We start from the raw sequence: 14,020 nt of genomic DNA, 5'->3' as shown, positions 1-14,020 counted from the left end.
GACGTGGGACTCGATCCCGGGTCTCCAGGATCACACCCCGGGCTGTAGGTGGCACTAATCTGCTGTGCCACCGGGGCTGCCCAAGCTCACCAATTTTAACAAGGACTGGCAGTCAGCTGTCTCCTGTTCTTATCCTGCCACCACCCCCATCACTAGTACCTACTTCAAATGGAAAACAAGAGGCATCAGATGAGAAAGCTTTCCACCTGCTGCCGCCACATCAATATATTTATCTTCACTTGCACTGAGCCCTTCCTCACCCTCTCCTCTAACAAAGGGTCCTTACTATCTAAGGCTCATCTTCCCATCTGTGTGTTTGATTTTTCTTGTGCTTCATGTCAGAAACCTTGATATATTGACTTCCACCCCTCTTCTATTATCGTTAATCCTTCTCTGCCCCAATTCCTGTCAGCTTTTAAAAATGCTCAAGTCTCTCATTTTTTGAAGGCTTTCTGCCATCAGATTTACTGGCTAGTGTCTTCAAAATTCAAATTTGACTATGTGTCACCTTCTACTCAGTTTTTTAAAAAAGATTTTATTTATTTATTCGAGAGACAGAGAGCAAGTGAGAGAGAGCACAAGCAGGGGGAGGGGCAGAGGGAGAGGAAGAAGCAGACACCCCACTGAGCAAGGAGCCCAATTTAGGGCGGGGGAGGGTCAATCCCCGGACTCCAGGATCATGACAAAGGCAGCCACTTAACTGAACCACACAGGTGGCCTTTCTACTCAGTTTTTAAGCCCTGACACGATTTCATTCTCATCCAAACTAAGACAGGTCTTGCCAAGATCCTCCCAAAGGTGCTTCTCAAGCCCTGTCAGCAGAATCAGATGCTGCTCCTGCTCCCTGTCTCTTGAACCTGTTTCTTGTGACTTCTGTGACCCCCACACTCTCTTGGCTTCTCCTTACACCTCTTTGGTCTCTAATTGGGCTCTTCTTCATCTGCTCAGTCATTCCATGGTAGGGTTCCTCAAGGTTCTCGCCTGGACCACTGTTTCCCACTGCAAACGACCACCCTCACTCATAAGGCTCCTGTGCACGTGCTAGTGCTCCGTGCCTCTTTCCCAGGTCTTTCATCAGTGTTGGGTCTGTACGTCCAACTGCCTCCCTGACACCTCTGTTCATGTCTTGAAACACCCTCAACTCACCATGTCCAAGCTGAACTCACCATTCCTCTCCTTCTCCCCCAAATCTACTCCTCCTTCCATGTTCCTCATTTCAGAAATGAAGAGTCAGCATTAACTCCGTTTGTGTCAGAATCTAAACAACGCTTTCTCCCCACTCTCGCTATCAATCAACCGGCCAGTTCTGTGTACCCCACCTCCTGAGTACCCTTGGCACCTGTTAACTCCTGTCCAAATCCCATTTATTACCACCCTAGGCCAGGCCACCATCATCCTTTGCTTCAAGTACCATATGCAAAACCTTCTTGATTAGTCTTCCTACGTTCAGTCTTAACTGAGTCCTGGTCATTCTCCACATGTGGAGTAGCAATGACAGAACTGCTGATGTCACTCTGGTGCTTAAAATCCTTTCCTGGCCTTCTAGTGCTTTCAAGAGAAACAACTGAAGCCCTTATAATGATTAGCAAAGTCCTGGGATGCCTGGGTGGCTCAGCGGTTGAGCATCTGCCTTTGACTCAGGGTGTGATCCTGGGATCGAGTCCCATATGGGGCTCCTTGCAGAGAGTTTGCTTCTCCCTCTGCCTATGTCTCTGCCTCTCTCTCTGTGTCTCTCATGAATAAATAAAATCTTTAAAACAAAACAAAAAAATTATTAGCAAACCCCTTCACTAGCTAGCTGCATCTCTCCCACCTAGCTGGCCACCCCACCCCCAAACTCTAAGTGTGCTACCTCTCCCCGCAACCCCAGGCCTTCTAAATATGCTCTTCTCTCTCCCTGAAGTTCCTGCATTCTCTCTCCCTTTAAAAATTCTAACAGGTCATTTAATCTGAGAAGCATACCCTGTCCAAAGCCGGGCTGAGGACCCTCCCATATGGACTAATGTCATCTTCTATCTCCCACAATATGCCACTAACCACACTTCACAGCAACGCTGGATAACCGTCTGTGTCCTCCACTAAGCTATCCTGGAGGGCTGAGTAATTTACATCTCCATCATAAAGCGTAATACCTGGCTTAAGAAATACTTGCTGAATGATTTTATGAATTCTTCACATTTTTGATTCTGATTCCTGGCTGGCTCCTCCAACTATTTCAAATTAAATTAGCTTTTTTTTTTTTTTTTTTTAAGTCCACTACTTTCCCATATTTGTGGTCCTTACTCTATCTGCCCCAATACAACTGACATGTTCAGCTGACACTAGGGACATGCCATCTCAATCTGTACTTCTACATTAGACTTTTTAGGCATTGCCTCTTATCTCCCAGGCTTCACCTCTGTCTCATACCATGACTAATGTGAATGGTTCTGTGATGGGCAGATGGACAAGGTCTATCTTCCTTCTCCCTTTCAGATGCAGCAGCCTGATCTCCATTTGTGCATGTGCAAATGCACAGTACAGAGGCATTAGCACCCTGTGAGACCATCATCAGCCAGTGGACAGTGAAAGCCAGGGAGACAGTGAAAGCCAGGGGACACATACATCTTCTTGTGGTCCTTCAGGCAGCCAATTTTGATATGCCCGAAGGTTTCTCAAGGGACTGAGCTCCAGTCACTGAAGTGCTTGCTGGTCTGCACTGTGCACACACACCACTCCATTATCTTTCCCTCTTTCCTTTTCTAGTTCACCCTCTCCAGCCCCCACTCCTGCTCCCAGGAATGCAAGCCTGTTTCAGGATCTGCTTCTGGAGGGAAAGCAGGCTAAGTGTCTCTTCATTATAAAAATTTTTACTCTTGTTTTCTTATTTTGATAGGGGTTAGTAAAAAAGGTAGCTTTACTTCCTTCCCGATTGTCAACACATCCTTCCTATTTTCGGACAAATTTCATTTTATTATCAGTGAACACTCCATGGAGCATGAAAAAGTCAAGTATTCCATAAATGTTGTCTATTTCAAATGAATGGCAGCTAGGAAAATACATTTCTTACAGGAACAGGAATTCTACCCCAGTTTCCATGTTTATATTAAAAAATTTTGCTAGCATCACATAAAAGAACACTTATAAAATAAACAGACCCTCTCAACACCTTCATTTTATAGCTTGCTTGTTTTTCTGCAGAGAGACTGAATATTAACAGACACAAAAGAGAATCTAAACAGTTTAAAAATACCTTGCAAAGGCAGAGACTTCATTCCTATATTGAAACCGGGTGTGAATAATATAAAAAAACCCTTTGGATTGTTATGTTTGTCTTTGGGTCAGTTCCTCCAACAGCTAGTAGACAACTGTATTACAACTGGCAAATGATGCAAGTTCCAAAATATAGCACCAAAATATAGCACCAAGTATCTTTCAAGAATTTTTTTTTCAATTAAGCTGATGATTCATATTCTGTTACTACAGAGGCACCAGTTAAACCTAGAAATATTAACTGATAATCCACAAGGTAGGAAACCGTTCAATTAATTGAACATTATTTAGGGCTGATGAAAAGGACTGACATCCTGGGATATGCCCTTTCTTTTGACCCTTCTTATTTAATCTTTAATCATTCCATCAATTGTCAGAGATCATTCAATTTATTGGCTAAGCAAAGTTTATAAATTCTTTTATCATATTCATGTTTTTAAATTTTAAAAATTTGTTTAAAAGCAGAATGCACAGAAATCATCAATGCTTAAAGAATTTCAACACTTTCTGGATAGCACTAAATTTTACTTCCATTATAATACAGTATCCTTGTGAAGGAATTACATGTTTTCTCAAAATTTTCTAAAGTACCTGGATCAGAGTATTAAAAGAATTCTATTGTTATCATGTATCAATGACAGTAATCTTATTTTTATAAAAAAGCATATGAAATCCATGGCTTCCAGCTCTGATACATAAGTGTACACTCCATTTATAATATATTAAATGCCTTGAATTAAGATGCCACAAAGCTCTCTAACAAATAAAAACAAGCCTCTAAAATATTCTAAAGCTTTGCCAGGCATTATGGTGCATAGACCGAACCACACCTCCTCTATGTTTTTATACATTCTGACATTTCTGAAACCCAGATGCATCTTACAGCTGATGGACTCATAGTCTAATTGGCAACATTTTTCCTTAGTAGTAAATCAAATAAAAGACTTAAAATTGATGATGGCTCACGTTCAAGGGGACATCATTGTTCATCCTATACTTAAACAACAGGTATGGGTTTTATTTTTAATCTTTAACTGGCATTTTGGACAACCTCTTCATTACATAAAAAATGTCATTTTTTTATTCAAACAAACAAACAAAGCAGCCCTGTACGACGTCACACAGTAGAACCAGGCAGAACTAGTTTTACAGACATGTTCTGAAGCAGCATGATAGCTTCCAGTTTGCTGGATGGAATGATTTAGAAATTAAAATTAATTTAAAAACTGGGTGATTATAAAAGGAATTATTTACTTAAAAATTTATCTATTCCATAAGAAAACAGAAAAGGATCAGAGAAATATTTCTTTAACAGCTAAATGGAAACCCTGAGTCTGCTTCAAGCTTTTTCAGAGCTATTGCAGCCTGCCTCCGGCCAGGGCTCCAACAGTTTTCAGTCGTTGGCTCACTACTCATGCATGCCTTTTTGAGCAAAGACTGGCTGGTAAAAATTTGTAAAGCAGTATTTTGAAAACCTCTCTCATGCAAGACTGGCTTTAGGACTCAAAAAAAAATGAGAACAGTCATTGCCAACCATTGAAGTTTAAAACCTCAGTATTAGTCTGTTGTACATTTTTTACTAGGAAATGCAGATACTAAAATGTTATAATACTTCAGTGGTATGCACAAATACCACAGGAGAGACTTGTTTTTTAGCTCCTTAAACGTCCTCATTAAAAAGCCATGTCAAGTAGGGAAACCTAGTTTCCAATTTTTAAACAGGAGTCATATTAGTGCTACACTAAAGTCTGGATAAGAAAGGATATCTTTGAAAAACAGTTAACTGGGAAAAGATAGAGATAACATAACGAAGTAATATTTTCATGTGGATAGGAACACCTGGGTGGCTCAGCAGTTGAGCACCTCCCTTCACACCCAGGGCGTGATCCTGGAGTCCCGCGATCAAGTCCCACATTAGGCTTCCTGTATGGAGCCTGCTTCTCTCTCTGCCTCTCTCTCTTTGAATAAATAAACAAAATCTTTAAAAAAATTTTTTTCAAGTGGATAGACAGTAAACTGAAAAGTTAGAAGACTGTAACTTTTTATATTTTCCAAACCAAAACATATTCTCCTGATTCACCAAATATAAAGGCCAAATTTCTAAGACAAAATTTTGTTTTGATGCTGGGCTACAACTGGTTCTCTCTCCAGCTGGCTACACATCCCAGGATCACCATCTTCACTGGCAACAAAGAATGTGTGTTTACTAAGTATCCAACATTCAATTCCAAGTAGACAGGTCAATCTCAAATCCAGCTTAATTCTACACCTATAATAATTAAGAAAGACACTGTCCACTTATGTTACCACTGTAGCACATTTTTGGGGGCTCTCAGAAGTTCTGGTAAGTCTGCTTTCTCATTATGTATTATTTCCCAGTGGTCAGGGTGACATCGTGGCTAAGGTATGCCCTTTTGCGGGACCATGAACACAGTATTCAGGAAGTAATACCAGGCTTGGAAAAACCAGGTAAGCAAATATAGGTCAGACCTTTTCTAAACCTGATTATTTTATATACAGTCAGAGTGGGACTTGCTTTTTCTATGGGCACATGTGACAGAGATTACACAAGTATAGAAAAAATGCCAGGGAACCACGCCAGCAAAAAAGAAGAATGGAGTAAAGAAACAAACAAAACAACATAAAATAACATCTTGGAGCCTTGGGACTTCAGAGGATCAAACTACAAGAAAGCTCCTTACACTGGATTTTCATTAAACTGTCTGGAAAGAGGTAAAATGTCCTAGAGATTCTCTAACCTGGGTAAATGCATAAAGTACTAAGACAAATTAGGTTCTATTATTTTTACAGCAAATTTAAATTCAATATCTTTACTAATATTACGACTTAGACAAATTCAGAAATTTCTTACAAATATTTCAAAGTTTGTATGGAAAAGAGGGAGTGAAGTCTAGACCAATCTGTGGTAAAATGTCTATGCTACTGTAATTATCAAGACAGAAATAAAGACTATTCTAATTAACTCCTTTGAAATCAATACTAAAAATAAGCACTCATAAAAATGAGAGAGCAATATCTGGACTAAAGTTATTTTAAATCTCTGATTAGAAACAAGTATTCACTCATATTTTTCACAATAAATGATATCTGAGGGGGTCAATAATGAAACATTCCACCATGTCCTGAGGATCAACTGAGGTCAACCAGGAGGATCCAGAGGATAGTAATGGCAAATAACATATGTTCAGTGAAGCTGTCAATTGTTATAAATCTGGAACCAAAAGGATTTTTACTATCAATAATAAATAGTACAACACCTGTATAACATTAAGAGTCAAATCAAATTATAATTTATCATGGTTCTAAAACCAACTCCAAAACATCTGGTTTACTCTGTCAATACCGCTTGTAAATATCTGTGTTTAGACACTGCCTATCACCCAAGTAGTGGCATTTGTCTGATGAATCCCCAAATCAGTGGTCAAGTAGTTTTTTACCTTACTAAAAAGGAAGAAGCAACAAAGAGCATTCAGTAAAAGAAAAAAACAAAAGTGTGAAGCATGATTCTTGCTGTTTTTAAAAAATGTACACAGATGTATGCAGAAAAAAAAGATCAGATGGAGAGCATGAAAACAATGATAGTGATTACTGCTGTACAGAGACACAATAGGGTCATTTCAATTTCTTACCAGTGGTTTTATGGATTTGAATATATCTTCTACTGTTCCCAGTAAATATTTTTAAAAGATAATTTAAACAAGAAAAGCAAAATGTAACTGCATCGAAGAATTTTGGAATTCTATACATATTCAACTATCAATTCAATAAGCAATCTAATAGACTGTTACTTAAAAATTATGTGAGAAACTTCTCAAATCCTTTCTTTATAGTCAGCAGAAGTCCTGAATTCAAAAACAAAGGACCTATTTATGAACAAAAGGACGTCTTAAGAGTTTTTCAAGTTGCTTCAGTTTGTCAGGCCCTCCCCCCACCATACATTAAAGCAGCGAATACAACAGGTTTTTACCGTTATGCAGATTTCCTCGTTAAGCAAATAACCATATAACCCAAACCTCCAAAATGTGGGATGTGGAGGAGTGGGAGGTCGAGGGCAGGGGGGAATAGGATTTCCAGAAGCTTACACCAATACAGAATAGAGGGAAATGTGATTTCCCTTACAAGTGGCCCTGATGCACCTTGTAGCCAAGTTCTGTTTTACAGAGACCTGGGGTGATCAGCTGTGCCTTCTCCAGAGAAATTTAACTACTGAACAGCTGGGAGGAGAAACACGATTTAGTGGAGGAAAAAAAAAAAGCACCATGCCGACTAACCATGGTGTCCATATTAAGCTCTGTATTTTGTGTGAGTCAGAGTTTGGGTCACGTAAAAGTAAAACTGGCCCAAGAGAAGAGAGTAGTTTCTCACGATTGCCATTTAAATCTCAAATGACAATGTTTCACAGCATGCTCAATACATTCCAGCATGTAACTGCATTTTAATTTCCTAAAACCACAGGATAGAAGTCTGATTTCAAATAGTGTCTGGACTGTGATATTCAATACTGATAAAACTGTATGGTGTTCCCTTGAAATTTCCAAAGATTCAGCATGTGGAAAAGTATCTTCCTTTTCTTTGAAGCACTACTCTTGGAATTTACTCCTCTGACTTTTGTCAATGAATTCTAAACAATGCATATTAAGAGCTAAAGCTTGTGCCATAAGAAATGTAATTTAATAGATTACAGAAGGAGAACTTGCTATGTACTCTTCACTCAACAGTGTCATACTGCTAACATGAGACTTCAAGTTTTGCCATGAAATGCTCATTTGTGCTTACTTTGGAAATGAATTTAGAACCTATTAACATGAATTAATCTTTACTCGAATGTCCCTTCAATACATGGAAATTATTCAGTTATCTTTTCAACTTTATAAAACAGGGAGAGAGAGCTTGTGACAGCCTAAATTTCCAGGTATTATACAAAAGAAGAAACCTTTAAAATAGATCAAAAAGGAAAGAAAAGGAAGAAGGTGAAACTGTGTCTTAAGTTTGGGAGTCAGAAACCAATTCACAATCATATTATTTAGTTGGAAGGAACTTAGACATTTTTGTATGTGAATATGAAATAATGCAGTGAAGATGGTTAAAAGTTTTCACCATAAGGGAATGGTTCTGAGCTGCCCTTGAGAAAATTTGCAAAAAGGGAAAAAAAAAAATTTATGAGGGGACAGTGGATTAAAGTATGTGTTTTTCTCCAAACTACTTAATATTGCTTTTTGCTTTGAGCCTGACTCAAATACTAATTGACAAATTCAATGTCTGTTTTATTTAAGCAACATATCTGTTTGATCTTGATGGGTCAGGTGTAATTTTACTTATAAATAATGAAATTCTAATTAACAATTGAAGGTGCAAGAACTATAAAGCCATAGTTGTTCAATGAACCTAAATATCTAGGAAACCTGGGGGTGATCTTGGGGAGCCTGGCATATGAGTCAAGTGGGTCCCTAGGGCCACATCTTCATCAGATTCTAAACTATCGTCATGTATGAGAAGTGTCCACTCTTGATTCATAACAGCTTTTCAAGGATGTATCAAAATACAATGTAACATGAAAGAAAAAAAAAACCTGATTTGTGGAGGAAAAAAATGTACATCCTAGAACAGAAGAAATTACTGCATTTCTTTTCTTGTCCCTTTTGTCCTATTTGATTTTTCCATTTATTCTCTTCCCCTCTCCTGGCCTTTTCACTTCTCTTTTCTGATTTCTTTTCAAGATGAGACCACAGATGACTAGATAAAAAATATTTTATTTCTAATTGTGCATCAGGCATCTCCTCTGGTGGGCTGGGAGGACTCAGAACCCAGTGAAGCACACAGGGGAACACCCGGGAACTTCAGTCTGAAGAAAACCACGCACAGGAACTTGATGCAATCCATCACAAGAGTATCACAACTCACACGTGATGAACAAAGCCACAGTGGAATGCAGGGAGGGCTGTGGAGGCGGACTGCTATAAACTGAGGGGGATCTAGACAAAAGGGAGGTGAATAGAATTGCACATTTTTTTGGAGACAGGAATCAGATCAAATAAAGGCAGATGCAGACAAAAGTCTGTGGCACAGTGTACGAGACACAGCATGCTAATCTGCCTAGTAACCACCAACTCAGCAATAATACGGGGCTATTCTCAGTATGTTTATCTTCTTTTGATCCTCATTACAGCTCAATAAGGTACATTCTATTATTATCTTAATTTTGAAGGTCAGGAATCTGAGTCCAGGAAGATGATGAAACTGCCTAAGGGCACAAAATTTACAGACTGATGATGGAGCCAGGATGCAAATACAGGAAGTCTGGGCCTGTGGCTATACTTTTAGTCTGTGCCTACTACTAGTGCACAGAGTATCCATATGGGGAATATGGAGATCAAATATGGCTGGGCCTGGACTGCACAGGAGGGGGAAGGAGGGACAGAGAAGGAGAAGCACCAGAAATGTAAGAAGAAAGTCAAGAAAGTATTCTCTCTCTCTCTCTCTCTCTCTCTCTCTCTCTCACACACACACACACACACACACACACACACACACAAAAGAATAAGAAAGTATTGTCACAAAACCCTTTCCAACCTATTGGCCCTCAGGAAGCCATTCCACAACTTTATTCAGCCCAAGTGGTCAGTATTTCTATCTTCTTTACTTCAACTAAACCATCTAGTGAACAATTCTTATGCATTGGGAACAAGAGAAATGGAAAGTGGTTATCAGCCCTCAAAGCATTTAACAACTAATAACAGAAGAAGATGGGTAAGTAAGGAGCAGAAGCACATGAGGTTTCTGCATTTATTTCCAAAAGTGAGGGTGATACCAAGTGCATGCACACTTGGTATCTCCCTGTCTTATGCATACACGCACCACACATGCACACACTCATGCATATTCTACAATAAATAAAGAACCACCTGGACCTTATGAAGAGCCAAAGCCACACACATGGAACCCAAAAACATTGTCAATGATTCCCAGCAGAGCTCTGCTCTGAACATACCTGCTTCTGGGTCCTGGTTGAAACGGCAGTACTTTGAGTTCTCAAGTGAAGACAGGCACTGCTCAATGGGCACCCAAACATACGTCTCAGGACACAACAAATCAGAAGGTCTATACTGACCCTAAAGAGAAGTGAAGGAAAAAAAAGAGAGACATTAAAAACATAGTAACCTCCTGGTTACAAGGCTCCAGAGTTCTAGGAGAGATTTTAATGACCAATTTAAACAAAGTCAACCAGAAACAGCTTTCCTGTAAACACTAAGCAACTCTAGGAACTGCTTTCCCATCTCAAGATGCACATTTGATTCAAAAACTAACAGTAATGCATCACTATTTGCGATGCATCACTATCTGGAAGATTCGAGTTTCTACTTTTTTTGGAAAAAATACTTAATATACAATCCTTGCTGAGCTGATTGCAGAGAATACCCAGTTTTGAAATCAAAGTGAAATGTCTTTTCACATATGACAGCATTACAATTTACATCAGGCGCAAACTTCTTTTCCAAAATGGAATTTTAGGATGTTTTCATTTGTAGACTCAGTTGATAATAATCATTCCATGCTAATGTATTAAAAAGTACTGTTTGGTCAAGACACTTCCACAAACAATCTAAACTGGTAAATGTAAATAAAGTTTAAAAAAACATTACAGAAATTATAGGCAAACCTCTAAGATAATAACACTCTCAAGTTTCTTCAAAAATGCCATTTTAGCAAAAATTATTTATAATTTATAATCCAATTATATACCCCAAATATAAAACAAAGACTATACACTAGCTACTAAAGAAAAAAATCCTTTGCCTATATAATCAACAGGAGATGGCACAAATTAAGTGAAATCATTTAGTGAAAAATTTCAGAAGTATCAAAGTTAATTAAAATTTTAAGTATCTCTTCTCTAAAATTCTGACTTTCAAAATTTATGATGGAGGTTAAAATCCAGTATGGTGTTTTCCAATTCTGTCTAGCACAATGCACAGTAAGAAATACACTTTACATCATAACCTAGTAATAAACATTACCGCAAATATAGAAGTAGAAACAACTTTTTACTATAAAATGTTTACCCGTGTTAAGTAATCTTTTACTTCCTAACCTACTCCATTTCATTTTTTTTTATATGATGCAATTGAACCATAAATACTGCTTTTACAAACGGCAAGTGGGTCACAGCCTCAGAGTTTGAAAAACACAATCTAGTGCAAAAACCCTTTACAAAGAATATTGCTGCCACAGACCCAACACTGTTACATACCTTTACATCAGACAGGCACTCTGTAAACTGCCTGCTATATGCAGGTCACTATAGGAAGCCTCACTCAGATATACAAGGAACACCACACCCTCCCAGCACTCGAAGCATCCAGAAGTCCGCAAGCAAATGGGGGAAGAGTGTACATGAGGAAAGTGTGTGCAAACCAGCTCCTGCGGGAGAGGCTGGGAGAGAGGTCAAGGGGGATGTGGAGTTTTATTGGGGATTTAACAGATGACTGGAGTTAAGTCTAGGGCAGGATGAAAAGGAATGAGAACACTCTAGAGGAAGGGAACAGGATAAATGAGGACGCAGAGTAGGGCCTGGTATAAGATCACCCTGAGGAACAGGAAGTAGCGGGGTACTGCAGAAATGGAAAGGCGGTTGCGACAGATTCTATGAGGCCTCAAAATTCATGTTTCAGGCTATATTCGAGATGAGATGGGAATGCTTACTGGCTAAGGGAGAAAGCATGACAGGAGGGAGACTAGAACTCAGGTGCCTGACCTTGACCTTCCCAGACTGTTCACGGCATTGCTGCCGCCTCATGGCCCTGGAGCTGGAAAGGCCACCAGTAAGGGGCAGCTCCAGGCAGTCCATGTACTCACCAAACATGAAAATTGGACCTAACACAGGACTTGTTAAAGATGGATTCACAATTAGTAGGTGCAGTGAAGCCTGGTATTCAGTGAGGTCTATCTTATCAAATGCAACATCATTCTCTCCATTAATTCAGAAACTGTTTTCTTGGTGGAAAGAAAGCAGCAGCTTGATGCGATGCTGACCATATTGACAAATCTGAAAAACAATCTAAAGCAATGCGTTTAGGGACGCCTGGGTGGCTCAATGGTTGAGCATCTGCCTTTGGTTCAGGGTGTGATCCCGGGTCCCTGAGATGGAGTCCTGAATTGGGCTCTCCGCAGGGAGCCTGGTTCTCCTTCTGCCTATATCTCTGCCTCTTTCTGTCTCTTATGAATAAATAAATAAAATCTTAAAAGACAAATAGGTAAAGCAACGCATTTAAATCTTCTTTATTTTCATTTTGGATTATAGACCATTTTAAAAATCTGATGAGGGGAAGAAAGCTTAGTAGTATAAAAGGTAAAGATATAAAACTTTTACAGAGGAAAAAAAGGAGTACGTTTTCTTCACCTTGGAGTATACAAAGATTTCTCAGTGTTAGCCATTACAAAAAAGCATTAACCATAACAACAACAACAACAACAAAACACAACAAACTACGATGAACTGGGCTTCATGAAAATTATATACTGTTTTTCAAAAAAATTTTAAGAAAATAAATGGGCAAGCCAAGACTAATAGGAAATATTAACAAAACATATACTGGAAAAAAGATCTGTGTCCAAAACACATAAAAAAACTTAGCTCAATAAAAAATTCATTTTTTTAAAAAAGGCACCAAATATAGATGAATATACATAAGTGCCTAATAAGCACCTGAAAATATATTCAACATCAGTTACCAGAAATGCAAATTGAAGCAGTAACATATCACTGCACACCTACTAGAATGGCTAACATTAAAAAGACTGAATAACAAGTTTTGGCAAGGATTTGGATTATGCAGAACATGGATACTGCAGGTTTAAAATGGTATAACCATTTGGGAAAATATAAATATTCTTGGACATGTATCATTTGTGGGTATGTCTAGGATAAATTCCTTGAATTGGAATTGATGCATGTCAGGGTTTTTACATTTTATAGCATAAAACTATTTTCCATAGAAGTTGTGCCATTTTACATTTCCATTAGCAACATATGGACAGAAGTGTTCGTTTCCCCACATCCTTACTAACACAGTATACAATTGAAACTTTCAATCTCTGCCAATCTGAGAAATGGCATTTCATTGTCGTTTTTATTTGCATCACAAAGCTTTCCATACGTTTAAAGCAATTTGTATTTCCTTTTCCATAATGTTGGCCCACTCTGTTGTTAGATTTCTGGTTTTATTATTTGAAAAACTCTTTATATAGTAAGTAAATTCACTCTTAGTTTGCAAAATATGTTGTACTTCCTAGTTTATGGGTCTTTTGACTCTGTATGCCATTTTCTTTCACCATGTAGAAATCTGATAAGTGGTCAAATTCATCACTGTTTAAAATGGTGTCTGAGTTTTGCAATATAATTTTTAAAAGTCACTATCACCCAAATATTATAAAAACATTTACATGTTTTTTCTAGTACTTTTATGGTTTCATAATTTTACATTTACATTTATGCTCCATCTGGAATTTATTTTGGTGTAAGGTATAAGAAAAGGATCTAACCTAATTTCTTTCAGATGTTACCAAGTGGCCTCATATCATTTTAGAACCATCGTTTTTCCCCCACTGATTTAAATGTCTTTTTGATAACTTACTAAATTTCCATACACATTTAGATCTCTTTCAGCACTTTCTATTTATTTTGATATACTGATCTATTCACGTGTCAGTGCCACACAGTTTTAACTATTAAAGCTTGATATTATATTTA

The 14,020-nt window shown here is 38.2% G+C and overlaps 1 protein-coding gene across 9 annotated transcripts in view; it reads right to left on the bottom strand.

Moving 5' to 3' along the window:
* Positions 1-14,020, bottom strand: part of ATE1 (arginyltransferase 1) — a 163,092-nt gene that overhangs the window by 34,081 nt on the left and 114,991 nt on the right. For all 9 annotated transcript variants that reach the window (XR_012020472.1, XM_072805061.1, XM_072805060.1 and 6 more), the window contains one exon: positions 10,262-10,382. Coding sequence is in view for 8 of the 9 variants with exons in the window: in XM_072805061.1 (XP_072661162.1) it covers positions 10,262-10,382 (121 nt within the window). In the remaining variant the exon portion in view is untranslated. The remainder of the gene's footprint in view (positions 1-10,261; positions 10,383-14,020) is intronic.

This window comes from Canis lupus, chromosome 29 (assembly GCF_048164855.1).
Source record: "Canis lupus baileyi chromosome 29, mCanLup2.hap1, whole genome shotgun sequence".
Lineage (NCBI taxonomy): Eukaryota > Metazoa > Chordata > Mammalia > Carnivora > Canidae > Canis > Canis lupus.
Note: the sequence above shows the minus strand (reverse complement) of the source record. Positions and strands in the feature narration are given on the sequence as shown.